This window comes from Hippopotamus amphibius, chromosome 2, assembly GCF_030028045.1.
Source record: "Hippopotamus amphibius kiboko isolate mHipAmp2 chromosome 2, mHipAmp2.hap2, whole genome shotgun sequence".
NCBI classification, from domain to species: domain Eukaryota; kingdom Metazoa; phylum Chordata; class Mammalia; order Artiodactyla; family Hippopotamidae; genus Hippopotamus; species Hippopotamus amphibius.
The window spans coordinates 193,685,568-193,709,181 of NC_080187.1; the positions used below are offsets into that span (position 1 = coordinate 193,685,568).

General features: G+C 42.1%; 1 protein-coding gene across 1 annotated transcript; it reads right to left on the minus strand.

Annotated features, from left to right (window-relative positions):
* On the minus strand, nt 1-23,566 carry LOC130845124 (aromatase). Its single transcript, XM_057721879.1, has 9 exons — nt 23,234-23,566; nt 21,095-21,245; nt 13,495-13,649; nt 9,937-10,113; nt 7,016-7,130; nt 4,764-4,878; nt 4,166-4,328; nt 1,449-1,690; nt 1-249 (listed from the first exon to the last, which is right to left on the minus strand). The coding sequence occupies exons 1-9, from the start codon at nt 23,376-23,378 to the stop codon at nt 1-3; spliced, it is 1,512 nt and encodes a 503-aa protein (XP_057577862.1). The 5' UTR covers nt 23,379-23,566.
* Between the last annotated feature and the right edge of the window lie 48 nt (nt 23,567-23,614).

Here is a 23,614-nt window from a genome sequence, read left to right on the forward strand (position 1 = left end):
TTAGCGCTCAAGGCACTTGTCTGAATTTCTTGGGATGAAAATCATTTCCAGCAGGTCGCCGGTCTCATCTGGGTGCAAGGATAAGTCATTTTTCTTCTGCATCGTTTCAACACATCGACCTTGCAATGTCTGCACGCGGAAGCGTCTCAGAAGTGTGACCAGGATGACCTTCATCATCACCATGGCGATGTACTTTCCCGCACAGGCCCGGGGCCCAAAGCCAAATGGCTGAAAGTACCTGTAAGGAACCTAGGAAAACAATCAGACAATTAGCCAGAGTAGTAAAGGCTAGAGTCATGCACCTCTGATTCACCCTGAAAACAGTGTCAGAATGCTCAGTTTCGGGGACTTGGGCATATTGTTCCTTCACGGAGAAGAATGACTGTAACACAGATAAGCTTCCTTCTCCATCCAATCAGAATCACTCTTGGTGATACAGATGTAACCTCAAACAATCCCCAGTTATATTTTTGTGTAAAATACTCAACTAGCTCTGTGGGAAGGCTTTACTACTGTCCTGCCGGTCAAGGAGGCAAAGATTGTTTTTTGCCAGGCCATATAACCTGATGACAAGGACAAATTTAGTCGAAGTTGTGGGTTCCCTGCCTGTTAGTGCCAAGGATCTCAGTATTTTTAGCTCTGCGAATATTTAATGGAACACCTCTGCCTGTCTTGTCTCCCTTTGGGCTCGCATAATGCCTGGCACTTAATAGATGCTCAGTAAGTTATTTTTGACCAATTGCCAACATGGCATGCTTGCTTATATAGAAATGAAATGATTTGGATCACTGGTTTCATTAGGATCATATCCCTTCCCCATATGGAAATGGAAAAGGGGTGCACAAAAGGAACCATCTGGATAATTCATGTTGAAAAAAATCATTGTCTAGAATTTGATGTAATGGAGGCAGAATCTCCAGTAAACCTCAATTACAGAAGAACAAGGTGAGGCTCTTCTAATTACCTAGTCCTATTTAGAATGGGACCTAGTGCTTGTGGGGCCATTTGGGGAACCAAAGGCCCCCTGCAAAAACCAAATCTTTTCTTCTCATTTGATTCCCATCTGAAGCAGAAGTGGACTTCCTTGGCTTAGGTGATGTTACAGATGAATCTGCATGATGTCAAACTGATAAGTTTAAATGGAAAAGTGGGTTGGTTAAACAAAATTTGGCTCATTTTAGCCAAAATTAAGGGCCTGAATTGTTCACATTTTGACCTATTGTGTGGCCTCCATGAAGACATTTCCCAGAGCTGAGAGCCAACCTCCTTGGCTTGAGAACAGACATGGTGGCCATGTTCCAAGCTGGGGGAAATGTGCTCTCCTGGTGAGGCAGGAGGGAATGAGTAAATAGAATGAAATATACATGGCGCAAAAAACGGAAACAGAGAGGATTTAACAGTTGACATTTTCAAGAGTGGCACACTCAGTTTTAAGGAAGGGCTCTTACATTCTTGGCAAAATTATCAAGAGTAAATTCATTGGGCTTGGGGAAAAACTCGAGTCTATGCATTCTTCCAATATTCAGGATAATGTTAGTCCCCTTTTTCACTGGGTAGCCATCGATGACATCATCCTCTAGGGCTTTGCGCATGACCAGGTCCACAACAGGCTGGTATCGCATACTCTCATAAATAAAGTTTTCTACCACTTTTAGTTTTTGCATATCATCAATCCTTATGTCTCTTTCACCTGTAGGAGAAGATAAAAAAGACAAAGCTCATGTTAGTTTCAATATACGATCGGTATTAAAAAATCCTACACTTGCCACAGAACAGTTTGCTCTTGGTTGAAAAAATTTATACCTATAATTCTGAAGTAAACCAGCAACCTGGGTAAAATATGTTTGGTCCACAGAGTGTCTTATGAAAATTCAGATTTGAAGTCAATTATCGTAACACCTGAGGTTTTCATATTAAAGTCTAAATTTCTAGAACAATAAAAAAACAAATAACAGTGGACTCACATCCCCACATGGCAACAGTGAGCTGAGGTCGAGTAGCCAATGAGCCCTTTAGCTGCACATCCTCTCTGCAGCATCATGTAGATCTACCCTAACTGCTTCAAACATTCATCTGCCACCTTGTGGTTTTTGAGCTTTGTCCCCTACTCTAAATTCTAGAAGACATTCATTCCTTCTCTAGTCAAAGTGAGATGGTGAGTTTAATTAGGTTTAAAGAAATTTTCTCTTCTGGTATCCTGTGCAGTCATTTGTCAGAAAATATCACTGATAGTCCTTCCTCCTCATCTCATCAAGGACAACCTGGTGTGGTAGAGTGGCACACACTCTCCCCACCACAATGAAAGGGGTGCCTCAGATCAGCCCCAGGTGATCTGGGGATCGATGGATCCCCCCACTGTCTCACTTAGCCCCACACTTGTCAGAAAGGCTCAGGTTACTCTCAGAATTGGCAAAATTTCAAAGCATCCTCAAATGGGCTACCATTTCGGCAGAATCAAAATCAACCCAGGGTCCTGAGGCAGCTCTGTCTCCTGTACAATTAGGTTATTTGGGAAAGGTCTCACTTGGTCAGAGAACTCTAACAACCCAGCCCCTCACATACTGCTCTTTGTACACAGTAAGAGTCTAATGGAGTGTGTGTGTTTGGGGTGGGGAGGTAGAGGGAAGATGATGGCAAAGGTAACCAAAGGCATACCCTTGGAAGTAATTACCAGGTGTGTGGGTCTAGAGGGAGCACAGGTGCATGTACAAATAATTCTCTTGGTTTTTCTCTGTGCAGAGGTCTGTTGAAGCGTCAAGGGAACATCATGGGGCACAAGCACTTTTCACCTCTCCAGGAAATTTTACTAAAGGCTTATGGTCTCAATAGCAATTTCCCCCTTGCTGCCTGTGCCCCCATCATTCTGTGACTCTCTCTCTCATTCCACTGAGCTTGTTTCTTGAGTTCTTTTTTTCTCATGAGACTGAGAGCCCCAGGACTGCAGGGATGGCACTGGCTTATTCAACGCGGTACCCCTGCCTCTGGCACAGTACCCATAACCTGAAAAGGGCACTTGAGAAAACATTCCAGGATTTGAAACCCGGATGTTACTCTGAATCCTTGCTATCTATCTTCCCAGGCAGTGGCCCTCCTACAGCAGTGCATCTGCAGAACCCATTTACATATTTAATCCTTGTATGAAATTTCCCTTATTGTCATCTGTTTCAAGCAGCACTCAAATGGTTTTTAAAAAGTGGTGCCTTTCTATAACAAAATAGGTTGTTTTATAGGGATTTGTAAAGTCAAGAAAGAAAAGTCTATGTCATTTCTGATATCTCTTCACATGTGTCTGAAATGTGTTCCTAAAGAGATTACTTATGTGAAGCACATTCAAAATAAGGCATTCTGTTTTCTCCCAGAAAGCAATTCTGACTTCTTCTGAATGTGGCAGTGTTTCTAGGGAAGGGATATCAGAAGCTGTGGCAGAGTGAGGCTGCAGCAGAGGCAGAGCAGGGAGGAGGCAGAGTTGGGAAGAGCTGAGCAGGGACCTGGAGGCCTTCCTGCAGAGGAGGAGGAGAGAGTGGGGGCAGGAAGGGGCCAGCACCCCTGGACTTGGGGGGGAGAAGGAAACTGATCAGTCCCCTCATTTGTTATCACCCTCTCCTCCTCCCTCTGCTACCAGCTGGAAGAATGGACTGCTTGAAACCCAGAAACGCTGCGATAAATGACGGCCACTTCCCTGGGTGGATCCTCAAAAGCCTTTCGTTACTGATAAGGTAGCAAATCCTTGTGGATGATCCCATGTTTTTTAAACATGGACAGGTAAAACCATATAAAAGTAAACAGTAAAACATATATAAAACATATATGTGTTTATGTGCCCAGAAAAAGAGACATTGAAGAATACACATCAAAATATTAACAGTGATTCCCCCTAGGGAATGGGAATGAGACTGGGGAGGAGAGTGGAAGGGATCAGTAGATATTATGTTCTACTTTATACATCTCTCTATATTTGGATTTTTTTCCATCCAGTATGTATTTTTTTATGTTAGAAAAAAGCAGAAATCTGTCTGGCATAATGAAAATATGACACAATGACTTGCTTTGCTGTTCTCTGGGTGGATTCTAGTAAAGATTTTGACATAAGATTCTTAGGACCTAGAAGCTGATATTCAGAAGGAATTGTTTTCTAAACTCTATTGTTTGTTTGATAAATTCTTACCAACAACAGTCTGGATTTCCTTTACTATCGCTTCTTCAACATGGGGGTGCTCTGCAATGAGAAACAGCATGAAGAAGACAGAGACGGACATGGTGTCTGGCGCTGCGATCAGCATTTCCAATATGCACTGGTTCACATTCTCTCTTGTCAGGTCTCCACGTTTCTGAATAATTAAAATGGGGAGAAACATTGGAAAAGGGGAAGGTTCAGAACAGGACGGGAGATGGCACTCAAGGATCAATAAACCTCAACAAAATGAAAGCATAGAAATTAGAAGTCTCTGGAATTGACAACGGACATTTTCATTAAAAATCTTCAGCTCAAAGCTGAATAATTTAGACATTTATCTATGTATTTAGTGTCTTTGGACTTCCTGGTTGTCATATTTTGTATTGTGCAGGCACAGAGAAGTTTAAATCTTAAAGGTCAGTCCAATCAGATTATCTAATAGTGGGCCATTTGGGTTGGGCATTATAGAAATATTAAACCAAATATTTAAAAGCAGAAACATGCAACAATTAACAAGAGGACTTTTAGACGCCTATACATAATCATACACATATGTTGTGTGGGAATTATGGTTATTGAAGGTCTGTACCTCGGCAAAAATCAACTCAGTGGCGAAATCCATACAGTCCTCCAGTTTCTCTGCTGTTGAAATCCTGTGTCTTTTTTCTTCTATCAGAATTTCCATGGCATCTTTTAAATCCTTGCTGGAAATAAAAGAGAAAGTATAATCTATCTGCACTCAGTAGACACCTAAAAAAAATGGAATCATTTGCCATTTGTTTAAATAAAATTATCTGCTTTAGTTGAAGACCTAAGTCCTCATGAATAACTGAATTTATATTAATTTTTTGCAAATATCCTTAAATTACATATATGTTACACTTCATATTAAGGAACCAGAGTTAGCCAAGATATCTAGGTACTGGTAGCAAAATCAAGGCTATAACCTGTAGTTAAAGGTTAAAAATTGTTACCAAAAGGCTAAATCCAATATGTTTTTCAAAGTATTGGCATGATAAAGACACATACTGTCTTTCTCACTTGTATATGGAATCTTTCTTACTTACATGTGGAATCTTTACAAAAATGCACATGGAATAGATTGTTGTTTAACAAGGCATGAAGTTGGGGGTGGAGACAAAATTGGTGATGGGGATTATCAAAAGGTACAAACTTCTGATTATAATAATAAGTCATGGGGATGTAATGTACAGTATGGTGACTATAGTTCATAATATTGTGTTGCATATTTGAAAGTTGCTAAGAGAGAACTTAAAAGTTCTCATCACAAGAAAAATTTTTCTAACTATGTATGGACAGATGTTAACTAGACTTATTGTGATGATCATGTTGCAGAATATATTGATACAACTATCAAATCAATATGTTGTACAACTGAAACTAAATAATTTTATACGTCATTCATACCTTACCAAAAAACAAGTATTGGCAAGGACATGGGGGAAAGGGGACTAAAAAATTTCTCTAGGTGTTTACTGTTCTAGGTCATAGGAGATATTACCTAGTTCACTAAGCATTGGCAAATTTATATAGAGAGGGAATGTTTTTGAGATAGTTTTAAAGAAACCAAAACGAAACTGTTATACAGTCTCATGCAATAAGTTTCTATGGGCCTGCTGACCATACTGAAGCTAAACTAACGACCAAGTTTAGCTGTGGACCTATAAAACTCTTCAGACCACCACAAATTCTGACCACAATGAAGAGATGAATCACTTATCTAATTGATTCAAGTCACAGTAAACTCTAGTAGAAACAAAGAGAAATGTTTAAAGAACCAAGTGTCCAAGTCATCCCCCGATCCTCATCAGCCACTTGGGAATATATAAAGCAACATCAAATTGACTTACTTCCTGGAGACTAATATTACTGAATATCAAAACATGCAAACAGGATGAAGTTAACTCTTCAAACAGGTTTGGGAACTTTTAGAGATGAATTTAAGATAGTCAGGGACATCTGGGGAAGATGTGAATAGAGCGATGGGGAAAGCTAACATGTTTACTGCCTACTATGTGTCATGCTCTGTGCTGACTGCTCTAGATAGAGGATCTCATTAACCTCTATCCCCACCATGGAAAGTATGTTATATTTTACTTTAAAGAACTTCCCATGTCCATTTGGTTACTACGTGGTAGAGACAGGATGCAAAGCAGGTCTGTCTACCTCTAGATCCCCTCAGCCTTCCATTGATGTCTAGAGGTGGCACTTTTAGTGGCTGGCTACTTACACACTAAAAGCCCATTGATTACCCAATGGGCCACTGGCATTTGTCCAGTCTTCTGCTAGACTAGTTTGAGATCAAAGCAAAGCCATTTAATGACAATTTTAGGATTCCCCAAGATATAAGATACATAACTAAACTAACAACATCTTATAAAAGTTCATCATGAAAAAATTCTTTTGCAACTACCGTCAATTCTTACAAGTTGAATTAAGTTAAATTCACTCAGGAGCAACACAACAATAAAATGATTTCATGTTTCCATTTTTCCAGACATGCAAAGAGAATTTTGACAAATAATAATAAGTTCAGCCAACCCTTCTCTTCAACTCAAAATACACTGCAGTGTCCTAGTTCCAGAGATGGAGCTCTTGGCCTACTAGGTGAAAAACTGCCCTAGGCCAAAGTCTTCCTTTCCTCTGTGCTCTGGCCACATGCACCCAAATTACTGTAAGAAGTGCTTCACCAGTAACTTAATCAACAGCTCCCTCGTGGTTCTGGAGAGGAGAAAGCTTGCCGAAGAGGCCAGCAATAGCTAAGACACAACACAAATGAATTTAGTCTCACCAATAAATTTTCCAAAATGTGTTACTTACACAGACTTTTCATACTTTCTGTATAGCCAAGAAATCTTAAAGAAGATGTCTGGTTTGAGAAGGAGAGCTTGCCATGCATCAAAATAACCCTGGATTTTAACCACGATAGCACTTTCTGGAAAAACAGAAACAGAGCAGAGCAGATGAGCAAAAATCTGAGTCCAAGAAGGGCTCCCTGATCAGAGAAGATCCCCTGTAGACTCTCCTAGCATCTGTGACTCTAAGCAGGGCAAGGTTCCACCTTCAATGCATGTTTCAGCCATGGGAATGCCGCTAAACAAATCAAGACCAATTTATTCTGCTTGTCATCTAAAGTTGCCACGTTAACCAGAGATTTGTCAGTTTTCATGTTTGTGTTAGAGACACAGCCTAGAATCTCACATCCTCCTCCTTGGCTGAGCCTCCAACACCGTCTGTTTTTCTGACTGTGGGAAATAAGTAATTAATGCTGTTATAGCCTCAATTCTGGCATCTGGAAAGGCAAAAAGCCTCCCCACTCTGTTGTTTATATTTTGGTGCAGAGTGTGGAATTCATCTGGGATCTTCAATGCTTTGTCCTGAGTCTTGTGCACAGTCAGCTCTTAATGGATATTCTTTTTTTTTTTAACTCTTTATTGGAATATATTTGCTTTACACTCTTGTACCCATCTCTGAGGTACACCAAAGTTAATCAGCTGCATCTACACACATATCCCCATATCCCCTCCCTCCCGCGACTCCCCTCCACCCTCCCCGTCCTGGCCCTCCAAGGCATCTCCCATGAAGTTGTTCTCCTTTTGTTATACAGCAACTTCCCACTAGCTATCTATTTTACAGCTGGTAGTGTAAATATGTCTGTGCTACTCTCTCACCTCATCCCAACTTCCCCTTTGCCCCTCACCCCAGCCCCATGGATATTCTTGAAGTAAAGTGAATACTAGAGAAAAGAAAACCCCTGCTTTTTTCAAATTATGCACAAGGCACGGGAAGAGATTTATTTTCAACTGCTAAATACTAGGCACAGGGTAAGGTACTTTACAACAGAGACTTCATTTAATCCTTACAATCTTACTAGGGCAGTGGGAGTGTCATCATTGTGCAGATGCAGAAGCTGCAGTTCCTAGAAATGAAGAAGCTTGCCCGACACCATACAGCCAGTGTGGCAGGCAGTCCCTAGGCTGGAGACCAGTTCTATATGACCACAGGGCCATGTCCTTTCCTCTTTGGTGCACTGGGTCCCTCCAGCCAACTGAGAGTTCCACAAGGACCCAGGAAGCAGAGGGAAATACACATAACTCTGTATGGCTTATGCAGGTTCTTAGACCACAGTCTGCATCCATAAGTTAACAGAAAGCTGTACAGTTCCCTTTACTTGATCCCTCCTAAGAATCAAGGCTAGTGGGGAACCAAAGAGCGGGGACTTCTAAAATAGGTACCTGCCAAACCTTAGGAGAGATGTCCGTGGAACAGGCAAACAGGACTTTCCGAGTCCCTGTCTGAAAGGGGATCAGGCAAGAGGCTGTGGCTAAAGTCCTCAGAGTGAACGGGGCTCCCATCCTGATGTCAATCCGATGGGGGTCCTGTGACTCTTGTAAGGAAGAATTAAAGAGCAGGGGAGTTGAGGCGAGGAGAGTGGAGGAGAGGAAGGGAGGGCTGATGGTGTGTCTGCTTCTCCAAATGTGGTCAATCAGGGGGCTGGTGTGGGCAAGTATGTAAATCGTGCCTGTTCTTATGCCTGTGATGTTCTTCCCTCAGAGCTGCATGCGGCTCGTGGCCGCACTTTACTTGGGGCTATGTTCAGATGTCCTCTCCACAGAGGCCTTCCTGACCACCCTCTCTCCCCACAGTAGCCTCGGATTCCCACTGACCTCCCCCTTCACTTTCTAGCCCTTTGCCCTGCTTTGCTTTTTCTTCAAGGCACTTACTGCCTAAAATATTACTAGATAGTTACTTGCTTGCTGTCCGTTTCCCCACTGAGATGTAAACTCTTTGAAGGCAAAACTTTGTCTAGTTCACTGCTCTATCCCCAGAACCTAAGCCTGGAATAAAACAGGCCATCAATAAATATTAGCTGAATGAATGGATGAATCAATGAACACTGCTAGAAATCAAATAAGGGGAAATTTCATTAAGCTGACAACAGGAGAATGGAATGAATCCACCTGATTAATGTTTGTTCTTTTGTTGGTGGTAGAGTTGCCTGTATGTGTTTAGTATTTGCTTCTGTGATATAGTGAGGAAAGCAGTTTCTAGAGTGAGACATCTTGCCAGGGTCGTTCTAAATGCTAAATCACAAACCTTATGTGAAGCCACTTTTCATACTGCCTGGCACAGAGTAGATACTAAATTAATGATGTTATCATCATCATTTCCAGCAGCAGCAGCAGCAGCAGCAGCAGCAGCAGCACCCTTTCATTGTATAGAGTCAAAGTTTTCACTCTTAGTGGCTTTGAGAGAGAGGTGTGTATGTGCGTTTATGTGCGTGTGCGTGTATATATATATGCATATATGTACAGATAGATAGAATGTGTATGTGTTTATGTGCTGTGTGTGTATATACACACACACACACATATGTGTAGTATGTATATATCATGCCCAAAAGAATGGTTGGTAATGGTTAAATACATAGGTCTGGTGGTAGGATATATTTATGAGCAAATCAAATGATCACATCTGTTAAGTTTCAGTGTGGGTAGAATCCTATTTCTTAGAGCAATGAGGAGAGATTCCAAAGAAATAGAGCACAGCCCTGCTATGGATATTTATGATCTTATAAGAGAACAAGGCAGACATACCAGGAAGTTTTTTAGGAGTACTTAGAAAGGCTTAGAGAAGAGCCGTATACAAAAGAGCATATCTTTACTTGAGTCCGTTATCCTTCTCATGCCCTGTTTAATAAAGGGCCCAATGTCAAGTCACAAGAATGAACGTTTCAGTACCGTCCAAGGGGATCCCCAGGAAGAGTATGTTAGAGGTGTCCAGCATGATGCGCCGCATGAGGGTCAGCACGTCCACGTAGCCCAGCTCATTGCGGACCTCCTCCAGCCTGTCCAGATGCTTGGTGATGGAATCAGCGCAGATGGTCACCATGCGCACCAGGCCGGGCCCGGACAAGGCTGAAGGGGACACATCAGAGTGAGCTACTTCCAACTCCAGGGCACACAGACCGTCAGGTGATTTTGGCTTTTTATGTTTGGAGCTTAATTGACCACATTTTTATTCAATAAATGGGTGGAAATTTTCATGTTCATAGTTTTCCTGTATTCTCTTAATTTTCTGCTAACAGGTTATCACATTTATGACTAAAAATGAATAAATAACTATTTTTAAAACAAACCACTCAAAATTAAACTTGTCTTCATATGATGACAAATCATTTGTGAGATTCCAAAGGAAACATTTAGTGCTTTTCATCATAAATCACAGATCAGTGATTTTCCATGTTTATTACATACCTTTCCCTTTAAAGAACGTTTGGATTTGGCCAAAGTGATATTTTATGTTTCAATGGGTGGCAGAATGTTGCTACAGAACTGTTCAAATTGGATTTTACCTTTTTGATCTAAGGTGCTTCCTGTTTAATTATAGGTTATATGTGTAAAATGCTAGTCTTATAAATTACCACACATACCCTTCTCTTAATTTTGGTTTCTCCTCAAACTACATCCAGATTTATTGTATTCAATCAATGTCTTAACAGCCAAACAAATCTTTGTTGTTTGAGCCGTCTTCCTCACAGGACTGAGAACTCTTTTAGGGCAGTGACAACCTATTAGCATTGTACTTCAAGTCCATAGTACATGGTGGCTCTCGACATATATTTTTCAAATAGAGGAATAAATGAATGAATGAATGAACAGATGAATGAATGAATGAGTGAATGAAACCTGGTAGCGTGAACTGGCTCTGATCTCTCACTTCGTTCTTCTCCTGACCATCTTAGCAGCTATCCGGTCATGATGGTAGGTGGTCTCACGTGAGAGTTTAACTCTTAAAATCCTTTCTCTCCTTGTTCTAAGTTTTCTTCTTTAGAAGTAATCGCTTTTTTTTATGGGTTTTATTATTCAGACTTGTTGTTAAAGTCAGAGTCCTCTAACAAAACAAACCAGCTGTGCTGCAGAAGCCCCTGAAGGCACACTTTGCAAATAAGACCTTTCTTATTTGCAAAGTGTGAGTGGTCCTAGACTCTAAGCATTTCCACCCATGTATGAAAAGGAAGTTTGGATTGGCAGCATACTTTCTGACTTTAGGAGGGACTTGGAGATATGAAAGGCCAGGATGCTGTTTCCTGGGTGACTGTCACATCCTCAAGTGGGACAAATGATTCCTTCATGAATCAGTCCTTTGTATGGAAGGGCTAGCTTTGAATATCTTTCCCAGGCTGATGTCTGATTTGCCTCTACACTCAAGAGCTTGAAGCCACATTTCACATGTATAAACAGAATGTAATATCTCTGAAAGGGTCACGGGCCAAGGAATGTGGGCAGCCTCTAGAAGCTGGAAAAGGCCAGAAAACACTCTCTTCCTAGAGCCTCCAGAAAGAAACACAGCCTTGCCAGTGCCTTGATTTTAGCTCCTTGAGACCCATGGCAGACTTTTGACCCATAAAACTGTAAGATAATGAATGTGTGGTTTGAAGCCACTAAGTCCGTGTCAATTTGCTAAGTAGCAATAGGAAACTAAGATAGTGGAATCTGTGATAGAGTTGTGCTGAGTCTTAGTGATGGGCAGCTCTGTGGAGGCAGACCACCACTCGACTGGGACAGGCATAGTTTTTCCCTGTCTCAGCAGCCACACAGGAGGCATCTAGGTTCACTAGAGAGGCTGGCTGGAGGGAAGAATATCCATGGTGCTTGGTCAGACCTACAACACATCTAGCACCAGATTCCATCAATGATAAGGTTTCTAGGGCATGACCATCTTCTCTGATGTTAATGTCAAAGGTTGGTCATGTTTATTCCCCAAAGACTTCCATTCTAGCAGCATATAGTAAAGGGGGAAATCACTACATGATGAGGTTTGGGGGTCCAGTTTCTCTTCATCCATACCTGACCATATTGCCTAGGGGAAAAATCACAAGCTCTCTAGAAATGTATATACTTAAGTATAAAATTCAAAGGCTGAAAGAGATGACATATGCAGCCCTTCTCAGTTCTAAAATTCTCATATTGCTGGGTCATATGGCAGTTCTATTTTTAGTTTTTTAAGGAACCTCCATACTGTTTTCCATGGTGGCTGCATTAATTTACATTCCCAAGGACAATGACCCAGCAATCCCACTACTGGGCATATACCCAGAGAAAACCATAATCCAAAAAGATACATGTATCACAATGTTCATTGCAACATTATTTACAATAGCCAGGACATGGAAGCAACCTAAGTGTCCATTGACAGATGAATGGATGAAGAAGATGTGGCACATATATACAATGGAATATTACTCAGCCATAAAAAGGAACGAAATTGGGTTATTTGTAGTGAGGTGGATGGACCTAGAGTCTGTCATATAGAGTGAAGTGAGTCAGAAAGAGAACAAATACCATATGCTAAGACATATATATGGAATCTAAAAAAATGGCATTGATGAACTCAGTGGTAGAGGCAGAATAAAGATGCAGAGGTAGAGAACAGACTTGAGGACATGGGGAGGTGGGGAAGGAGAAGCTGGAGCAAAGTGAAAGAGCAGTATTGACATTCACATACTACCAAATGTAAAATAGCTAGTGGGAAGCAACTGCCTAATGCAGGGAGATCAACTCAGTGATTGCTAGTGACCTAGAGGGGTGGAATAGGGAGGGTGGGAGGGATGCTCAGGAGGGAGGCTCAAGAGGGAGGGGATATGGGGATGTATGTATAAATACAGCTGATGCGCTTTGTTGTACAATGGAAACTGGCACAACAGTGTAAAGCTATTATACTGCAACAAGGATAGGGAAAAAAATAAAATAACAGATTAAAAAATTAATAAGTAAATAAAATAAAATTCTCTAATTTATTTGCAAAATGCTTTTTGTTAAAACATCTGGGATGTCACCCAATGATTCAGCAAACGTTGGGTATGTTAAATCAACTATATGGCTAACACACTAAATTCTTAATTGAAATTACCTTAACTATATAGGGTGCCAATTATTTTTTATATCCATGAAATGGATGCAGAAACAGGAAGAACAAAATTGAAGTGGTTAAATATGTAGGCTCTGGGGTTGTCTTCTGTGCTACCATTTACTACTGGTGGAAATTGGGCAAGATACTTAACCTTTTTATGCCTCAGTTTTCTCATTTGTAAAATGTAGGTGATAAGAGTAGTTACCACATGGAGTTGCTTGGGATTAAAGTATCCAAGTGTTTAAAACAGTGCCTACTATATAGTACACATACAATGAATGTTAGCTCTTACTGTTTCAAAACAGTGAAGCAGCAGATGTTTAAAGTGATTTCAAAACAGGTATATTCGTAGACAAAAGAGCAGAATATACCGGGCACCTGAATACCTTTTGTAAAGAAAGGTCGAACGGCTTTCCAGAGCGCTGGATTATTGTTAAATATGATGCCTTTCTCATGCATGCCGATGCACTGCAACCCAAGTTTGCTGCCGAATCGGGATGTGTAGTGACTGTGCTTCATTACGTGGAACATACTCGAAGACCTGAAAAGAAAGCAAACCTTGGTGTTGACTTTAAAGACTCAAGAAAACTCACGGTGATGAATTTAACTACCAATTGGCTCTTGTAGCAAATGCATGTTGATCTAAACAAAATGTATAATTTCTAGTGTTCAGATTAAATAAGCACTTGTGTTATCTTATTGTGCTGTGTTTTAACCCCTTCTCCAGTTCAAACATTTCTATCTACTAGCTCCCTGTTTAAGTATCACTAAAGATCATCACACACACACACACACACACACACACCCATATACACAGAGTTATTCATGATTGCCTCTTGTTCTCTGACTCCAAGACTCTAAAATACTACTCACTACTGCGGTCAGAGCTGCGAGGCTGTAAGAAACGAAACCCTCCACACCACCATATTCCTGAGAGCCTCCAGCTCCCAAGCAGCCCAACTCCAGACAGTGGCCCCCACTGCAGAAGTGAGTCTCAGATATGGGAGTTACTGGAAAAACTGAAGTCTTATCTCTATAGTTTGGAAGCAGCAGTTCTGCCTTGTACCACCCATCCCCCAGAGGCTCTAATCAGGCCTGGCCCCTCCAGGGGGGTATCATTCTAGGATTGAAGGATATCTCCTGGGTACCTCTGCCCTGGGTTTGGCTGGCTGGGCTGGGCCTGGAAGGCTCTCTGTGGTGGTGACAGCAGCTCCCTTGGGGCTCTGTATCCCTCATGACTCCTCATGGTCTCCAGGGTCACAGAGTTCTCCCAGGACATAGGATGTGCTGAGCCATTAGATAGCTCTTGATGTGGTAACCCTAGGACCTTGCCAATAACCCAGGCTTCCTTGAACTTCCTGGTTCCTCTTCCACTGCTCTGTCCTCTGTCTCCAAGCCCCAGGCCCAGTTCTTCAGCCCTGGGCTGGGCCTTCAGAACAACTAGGAAGGAGGAGACGGCCCCTCCCCACCCATCTTGTCCTCTAGGACATGCTTCCTGCCCCCAATCCCAGTCGAATTTGGGCACGATAAGGCAATGAGCATTACAACATGTTGTAAAATCCTAGCTGAAGACATCATGGGCCTCCATATGTGAGGGGAATATTTTCTTCTTAGGACAGTGGTACAGGATTCTTCTGCAGAGAGACTCGCTTTGTTGAGAAGATGTTTTATTAAGATTGCTTATAGGTTAGGCTATGGCACTGGAAGTATAAATTGATCATTTAAATAATTTAATACTTGAGAGCATAAAGGATAAATGAATAGTTATTCTCTTCTTGATAAAAGGTGGAGTGGCTTGCTTTATTCTATTGTATTTTCAATACTGACACAAATCCAGATACTTCTATTTTTATTCCAGGGAATTAATTTGACTGATAACATAGGTACAATTTTGTCCTATAGACAGACATCACGCCATAGAAAGGACTGAAATTCTATTAATTAATAGGCTTCAGAATTCTAGCTATTCTTATCATCCCCTACCTCACGCTATAATCACAGCTGCAAGTAGTTGGTATACTCTTTATTCACAAACTCATATTAGAGGACAAGCAGAATACTGTTTTTCTTCTCTGACCTTTAGAGCACTTGCGTATATTGGTCTGTGCATATGTTTGGAGGAATTACTGGTCACTTAAAAACTTCAACCCAAACTTCTACCCAGCTAAACGCTAGTTGATAAAGAGCCAACGATTAAATCAGTTGTCCTCTAGGGGGCGCCAACATCTCAGTTATCCTGAGTCAGAGGCTGGGACCTGGCAAAGAACAAAGTAGGCAAGACAGAAGTGGTGCACAGAGCAAGCAAAGTATCACCAAGGACAAGCAGTTTAAACTAAGGTCACTTATCAAAAGTAGGCAGGCTTTATCTAACTGGAGCAGGTCAGGAAGGTGAAGATAGGAAGGTGAAGACGGGAAGGTTGGTGACGAATTAGGGACGCCAGCCCAGAGCTCTCGTGCCATCAAGGAGAGCAGGAGAGACCCCCTGCCCACAGTGCGGGCCGGCCTGTAACACCAAGTGAGGGAGGTGTTGCATTGACTGTCCACCTGGGAGAGTGAGGATTTCTCACCACTGAGGAGAGACCAGGTGAGTCCCCGTGCTCAGAGGGGACAGCGGGTAGTGTAAGATGCCTGGTGCCCGGGGTCATTATTCTTCTTGAAACGTGACTGAAGTCAAGAGACATCTCCAAAGGTGGCAAACCTATTGTCTCTTCAAAATGAAAAGTAGCCAGGAAGTAGGTTCTTAGGTGGTAAAGAAGAAGCCACCCTCCCGTTCTGAGTTTAAAGAACTCACACACCTGTGGTCAGCTTCAAGACTGATGAGTACTAGAAATACGGGGGAGACGACCAATGGGATAATTGGTACCAAACATTTAAAAACACTTGCCTTGTGTAGACCTGTTCAGTGCCTGTGACTTAGGCTCCATCAGTCCTACCACGTGTTCCCTGTCCTTTGCCCTCTAGTATCCTTACCCAGGTTTAATACTGAGGTCACTGCAAGAGAAAACGAACCTTTATAACAGAGAGATCTGACTGCAAGCACCTTAAGCTGATCAAATTCAGTATCACTAATATGGGACCACCTTCTCTGGTCTCTTGATGTGATGCAATATGCAGTGCCTAGGACTAACAGGAAAGCATTAGGGCAAATCAATGAAGCTGAATTGAATAGAGCCGACGAACCTAGTGTTCAGTTTATAAGCAATAGTGGCAGTAGAAAAGTATGTTCAATGACACCATAATGAGACAGTGAGAGAAATTTGGAATGTGGGACACCCTGTAAGACAACTGACATGGTCTCTTCAGAATGTCAAGGTCTTGGGGGCAAAAAGTGGGAGGAGTGCTCTTCTAACTTCCCTGTTCATTTGAACTTTTCTTATTAGAAAGTTGGAAGAATATTTTCTTGTCAATAAAGTCTCTCCCTTTCATGCAACCTCAACTGCCTTGACCCTCTGCTTACTTTGTCCTAGTTGCCTGGTAAAATCTCAATCCTCTCTAAACTCAACTCTTAGCTTAGCTTACTCTGCACGCGGCAGCTGAATGGGGGCCAGGGGAAAAACCATACATGCACATGGACACACACACACACACACACACACACACACACATACACATTGGCAGGTCTCAGTTAAATTCACGTGGGCCCTTAGTGCAGCTGGCAATTCTGCTACACTTCCTAAGTCCAGTCACTCTCTCCCTCTCCTGGATGACTGTTGTATCCTGTCTCCTCTCTCCTCCAGTGTTCTACTTCCTCACCTTTAACCTCAACTACAGACTTTATTTCCTATTTTCCTGAGAAAACAGAAGCAACTAGAACTTCTGCAAGTCCAACCACCAGCATCAGTGCCCATATAGTCAACTTTGCCTCCTGTTACTGCAGATGAACTTCCATGTCCCTATTCAAGGCCAACTCCACTTGCCACTTGGACCCCTCGGCATCTTACTTTGGCACACTCCCCCTTTCTGCTGCATAACAGTTTCCTCTGTAACTCCTCATTCCCATCAAAACAGACTTGTCATAACATCTTGTATCTTAACAAACAAAAACTCCTTGGACTAAACATCCCTTTCAGCTCTGTTCCATTTCTCTGCCTCCTTTATGGCAAACTCCTTGAAAGAGTGTCTATACCTGCTGCCTCCCAGTCTTCTCTCCCCATTTTCCACAGTGTTCAGACTTTTGCCCCCAGCACTCCATTGAAACTGCTCTTGTCAAGGTCACCCATGACCTCCCTGGTGCTAAATGCAATGCTCACACCTCTGTCCATTCATGTGGCACTGTCTGGATAGTTGACAATTCCACCCTCCCTGACATGCATTCCTCACCTGCTTTCAGACCACCACACTCTCCTGGCTTTCCCTTCTCTGTGTGGCTGTCCTTCTCAGCCTCCGTTGCTGGTTTCTGACTACAGTGGAAGGTCTGAATGGTCAGAACTTCCTTCTTAATATCCCATTCAGTGCTACTAGGCAAGGCAAGTCAAAATATCTGAAATGGAATCTTGATTTCTCCCCATCCCAAAGTTACTCCACCCACCTCATCTTCTATATAGCACGTATCTACCTGATAATAGTGTGGGCAGCCATGCTGGTTTACCTGGCACTGTCTGAGTTTTAGCTTAAATAGTGCACAACATGGGGAATCTAGTCCCAAGTAAACCAAGACAGTTGTTCACCCTACTGCTATACTAGGTTTTACCCTTTTATTTTCAGTGAATTAACACTGTAACAATATATTCCTCTGCAAGGGTAGGGATCTGGGGCTGATTTGTTCATGATACCTGTTGCACATAAGAAGTTCTCAATAAATGTTTGTTTAATGAGTGAATGGAGAGTCAATAATGACTATGACGAGTTAGGGTCATCCAGTGGTTAGTATAGAGTAAATTCTCAATAAATGTAGGCTTATGAAATAAGTAAATGAATTCCCTATAAATTTGTACACAATTAAAATAAGTATATAAATTTTATAACATTACTTAGTACTTAAATTGCTAACAGGCGGGCAAATCTGACCCCAATTAGTATGTTAATTGTTAATTTCCATTTATGGATGCCACCCACATTCTCCTTTTTGATATTATTACAAACACTAACATATACATATGACATATAGTGTCATGCATAGCGTCTGAGACCCTCATTAATGTGGAGCATTTCTGCCTGGAGAATCACGCACACGTTATCTACAGGTGATCAGGTGCACCTCCCCCCACAGCCCCCAGCTGCTCAGGTAGAATCCTGGCAGCACTCATGCCTGACACTCCCCCCTGAGGTTCTGTAGCCCCCACCACTTCAGAACTAAGCTGATTTGAAAGTTGGACCCTAATCTCAGCACAGTTGTAATGACTACAGATGTCAAACTTTTCAAAAGAGAAAAAATCTGGGAAACTATTCAAAGAAAAAGAAAAGCTTTCTGAGGTCCAATGGGGTCTTCTCGAGAGGTACGGGTAGTTCTGGAAGGACCTGCAGAGCAGGCAAGGGAAGGAGATGGGGATAAGCATGTCCAATTCTTGTGGGGAGCTTAGCCCTTAACAACAGACTTGAGCGGCTGGGAGGCAATTATGGAGAACACAGAGACTCCAACCAGAGAAAAGCCTGTGAGGACAGGACAGGGAAAGGACTGGGAGAGCTGGGGGAAGGGCAGAGTGGGTTGTTGTCCATGTTCTCAGCATGAATCAGCACCTGACTCTGTCAGGGTCGCTAAGGTCGCTTTCCTAATTAAGACAGCAGTGGTCAGATGCCACCTGTGCTGTAACGAGGGTCCTATTTCCGGAATTGCCTTTGGGGTTCTTCGGAATTTATCTGGTGATCTAAGTATCTAGTGTCTAAGAGTGGTTTCTGTCCTGGTCCTCTGGTCCTTCTCACGTGCTTCATTCTTCCCTCCAGGTCTCGTCTTGCACTCCCACCACCTGAGCTAGACTTAACAGTAAGCAAATCAGACAAAACCACTCCACGCTTTTCCCCAACCCCAGGGAAAGGCTCTCCTGCCCCGGAAGCATCTTACCTTCTCTCCTCCATCAAGCTCCGCAGCACATTGGAATCACCTGGGGGGCTCTAAACACTACTGATGCCTGGTCCCCACCCCCACTCAAGAGACTGTAAAAGTTGGGATGTGGCCTGGGCAGTGGGGTTTTGAACAACTCCCTAGATGACTTTAATGTGCATCCAGGGTGAGGGAAGCACAGCTTTAGATCCTGAGCTGCAGGCATCATCCTTTTGGATAAATGTCCTGTGGGTGCCTTCTCCTGTATTGAGGGAAAGGGGTGACAGGGAAGGCCGACACTGACTTGAGGAGGGCTGGGAGGCAACTTGCTGTGCTGGGGGATCAAAGAGCAGGAGGCAGTGTCCCAGTCCTCCAAGCCCAGTCGTCATCTGTTCCAGGACATTTTTGGGACTCTAGTCAGTTGCAAACGTGAGTGAAGTATTGACTTTGAAATGAGAACTATCAAATTCACTTAAATCTGGCTGAGTGGAGTTTAATAGACCCAGAGAAGTAAAACCCAAGAGTAACTCTGGTCTCACCATTAGAGCAGTGGATCTGAACCGGGGTGTGCCTCAGAATCACCTGGAGGGCTCGTGGAAGCAGATCGCTGGGCCCCACCCCCAGATTTTCTTATTTAGTGGGTCGGGGTGGGACCCAAGGATGGGCATTTCTCACAAGTTCCTAGATACATGGCTGCTGCTGGTCAGGGGACCACTGTGTGAGAACCACTGCACTGGGGTGTTTCACTATGAACCCAGTGAAATGACATTTCCACTTGAAGCTGTATAAACATGTTTAGTTGTGTAAACATGGTCTGCCTTAGCTATTCTTCAAATTTTTACACCACCAAACTGAATGAAATAGAAAAAAACCCCGGCAAAAATTGAGGTATTAGTTTGGTTCAAAATAACATTCTTGAATAGGTAGAAATATTTGGAAAGATAACTTTTTCTCCCCTGCTCCCTTCTTTCAAGTATTTGGTTCAAAGAATTGGGTTTTGAGTTCATCACGGTGTTTTCAGAAATGATGTATATCATCATGGCCTGAAAATAAATATCAATGTAGTTTCCAGAGATGCTTCACTTACTTCTGGGCAATAGTCTGTGTATCTGAAGAAACAATTCTAATAAATCAGTAAAATACCCTGGTCCGTCTTAGTTTGTGGGCAGATCTCTGTCAGGGATTATAAATATAAAAACTCATTAACGAGACATTTTGGCAGATGGCTTTGCTAAAAATCTTGCAAAGATAGCGGAACATCTATGGTATGTGCTCTCTTTTACACTCTTCATTTTCTATGATCAAAGCAGTAAGAAAACTAATATTTCACGAAGCTAGTTAGTTGATGCATATTTCGTTAACCCTGAAGTGAATTCAATCAGCTAAAGTTATCTGGAAAATATAACCGTGTACGGGAAGCGGGGAAATACCGTTTCTTTTAATAGGCAATATTGTTCCCAATTTATATAAAACCACTCAGAAAGTTCACTGGCACACAGCCACCAATAGGATAGCAGTGTATGAATGGCTTCTTTGTCTGCTTCCTCAGTAGCCTGGCATTAGAAACACATCAGCAAATTGATACAGTCAGAATTTTTTTCCTCAGGTGTTTGTTTTAGTTATTATTGCTTGTGTGTTTGTTTTAATGCTTATATAGCTAAGACCAAAATCTTAGGAAAGCATAAAAGATAATACCTCTCCCTCAAGTGTGTTTGTCAAAACCAAATCATCTGTGTTCTAAGGTTCCACATTCACTGCTCAGAGAAATTGTGAATAATTTGCAGTCTTCCAGAGTTCTTAATATGTACCTCTGGCTTCAAGCAAAACCCGATTATTCTATTTGTCTGAAGTGTTAGATTTTACCTGGGAACGACTCATCTTTGTTTTGAAGTAGTGAAAACATAACTTTGGAAACAAAGATGGCAAAATATAAAAATAATTTTGTTTTTTAACGGGAAATATCCCAGCCTTGATTTTTAAAATATGTCACCAGTTGTTAGCAGACTTACTTGCTAATAATGAGGGTTTCCTCTCCACATATCCAGACTCTCATGAATTCTCCGTACATCTTGTTGTAGTAATTGCAGGCACTGCCAATCCCCATCCAGAGGAACCTGCAGTGGGAAATGAGGGGCCCAATTCCCAGAAAGTAGCCAGGACCTAGGAAAGTCATCAGATCACAATCAGTATTTCTACCACACCAAAAAGACAGAGTGCTTTAAGTTACTGCTGTTCTTGTTGTTTTATATCTAAACGTCCTCTTACATCTTCTGATGTATGTAGGTGAATCACACACACAGCATGATTAAAACAGCACCACCAGTTAACACGAGGCTCCTCACAGCTCTATGAGTAAAATATAGTCCCGTCGACATCGCAACAGTTCCATTTGGTCTCAGTCATTTCAGTCTGAACGGACTGGAGTAGGTGTCTACTCTTGCTGTGTTGAACAGTGTCAATGAGTTTCAAATACAAGTCACTCAGTCCCTCTGGTCGCAGGCCCAAAAACCAGGACAAGTGACAAGCTGACAGCTCTGTCTGGATGCCTAGTTTTGTCTGAAAACTTTGGACTTGAAAGCACCCGTCAATGGAACGGGCAGGTTTGAATTAGTTTTTGGCTTTGGTGTCATCTGTTTAACTGTGAGAAACATGGTCTGCAAAGACAATGTCCAAACAGAAAGCATCCATTCCTTTCCCCACCCCACCCCTCCCTTCAGAAAGGATTTGGTTTAAGAAGAGACTCTTAAGCTAAATCTCAATAGACAAAACAAAGCTAAGCATTGAGAAATGAGGCAGTGGGTCTGAACAGGGGCTGGGCCAGAGCCTGAGTCCAGTGATCTGGTTTTCGCGAAGACCAGCGGCCCTTACACCCTGGCTGCTGCAGACGATGACAGAATGGTGAGGAGCGTGAAGCGGGCGGGCAGCCGGGGACCTGCCGCTGCTTGTGTCAGAGGACAGACGTGGTAGCTTGATGGTGGTGGTGGTGGTGAAGTTCGTCAAGAGCTTGTTGGAACGGTTTTAGGCGTTTTATTGTAAAGTTATAACATTTCTATATCTTACTCCTTTCATTGCAATCTGTCAGTGAAATAGTCACGGAGCTAAAACTCACACACTATCTGAGACAGTGCAGTGCTGAAAATTTAGATAATCTAAGTGTTTGTGTGAGTCATTCAAATTGGATGTCTAAGCCCAAATCTGGCAAACAAGGTTGATTACTTAAGTTTGAAGTAGCTGAGTGAATGTGGAAAAGACTGTCAGGTGTTTCTTTCTGCCCTTAAATTGGAAAGCCTTTGTTAATGTCTATATAATCAGAATAAGTTTGGGAGTTTTGGGTCAAGGGGTCTTAATCTTAGGATTGTTGTAGTAACACTATAAGTAGATGACTGACTTATAGAATTTTTATGGGGACACATGCCTGCCATGAGGAATTTTCCCTGAAAACTACAAAACAGTCTGATATTTCTGAGACTTCTGAGTTAATCTGATAGTGTAGAGTGGTGGGGTTTCTATTGGAATTATCCGGATAATTGTATTATATTCTACTTTTGATTGATCCACAGAGCTTGTTGAAGATTTTTTTAGGTTTTCAGGGGAATCATGGTGGCCCCCATTTTTCTTCCACTGTCCAGGTCCCATCCAGCCCTTATGGTGGCACCAACATCACCACCATGCCCAAGAGTAAAAGAAAATGAAGAGTGGGATAAAGAGAAAGAATAAGTTCAAGAAAGGGAGCGGCAAAGTGGGAGGGAGACAGAAAAGGAGTATAGAAGACAATCCAGAGACATTTTCACCCTTAGAGCAAAACTGCAATGAATTTGAATCAAAAGAAAAAAAGCCAATTCTGGAATTTTACCTTGTTCCACCCCTTCTTAAACTTACTTTAAAGGATACTTTGCCAAGTCTATTTTACCAAAATAAAGTGCAGACTGGAAGGGAGTATCTAAGCTATTGTTCTAATGTTTTCATTAAACATGTACAGATAACTGGCTAAAATTTTTTCACCTGAGTCCTCATTTGCTTCTATGCCATGGACTTCAGCCATCTCCCTAGGTTTACTCTTTGTCATTTTGCAAAATTTCTGTTACCCTCATGGATTAAAAGCCCAAGGAAACAATCTCCTTAGACATAGAAATAAATGACTCACTTACCTGGTATTGAGGATGTGTCCTCATAATTCCAAACAAAGAGAAGAAAGCCAGTGAGCAGCAGGATTGCAATGCTGGCAACAGGCACACCTTCGGACACTGTGCTGGTGATGTTATAATGCATTGGGTTCAGCACTTCCAAAACCATCTTGTGTTGCTTGATCTCAGGGGAAACAATTTAAAGTCCTGTGGAAATCAGAGGGGCAGAAAAATTAGAGAATCCCCCAAAGGTACATCTAGGACGCCTGTTGCTTCAGAGGATGCTGTACTGTAGAGATGGGCACTTTGTTTTATAATGTGATTGGACACTTAGACAAGACAAATTTGTAGTTACAAGTCAAAACAAGCAAGCCCAAGAGAGATCTTTTGGCTTGAAGTGCAGAA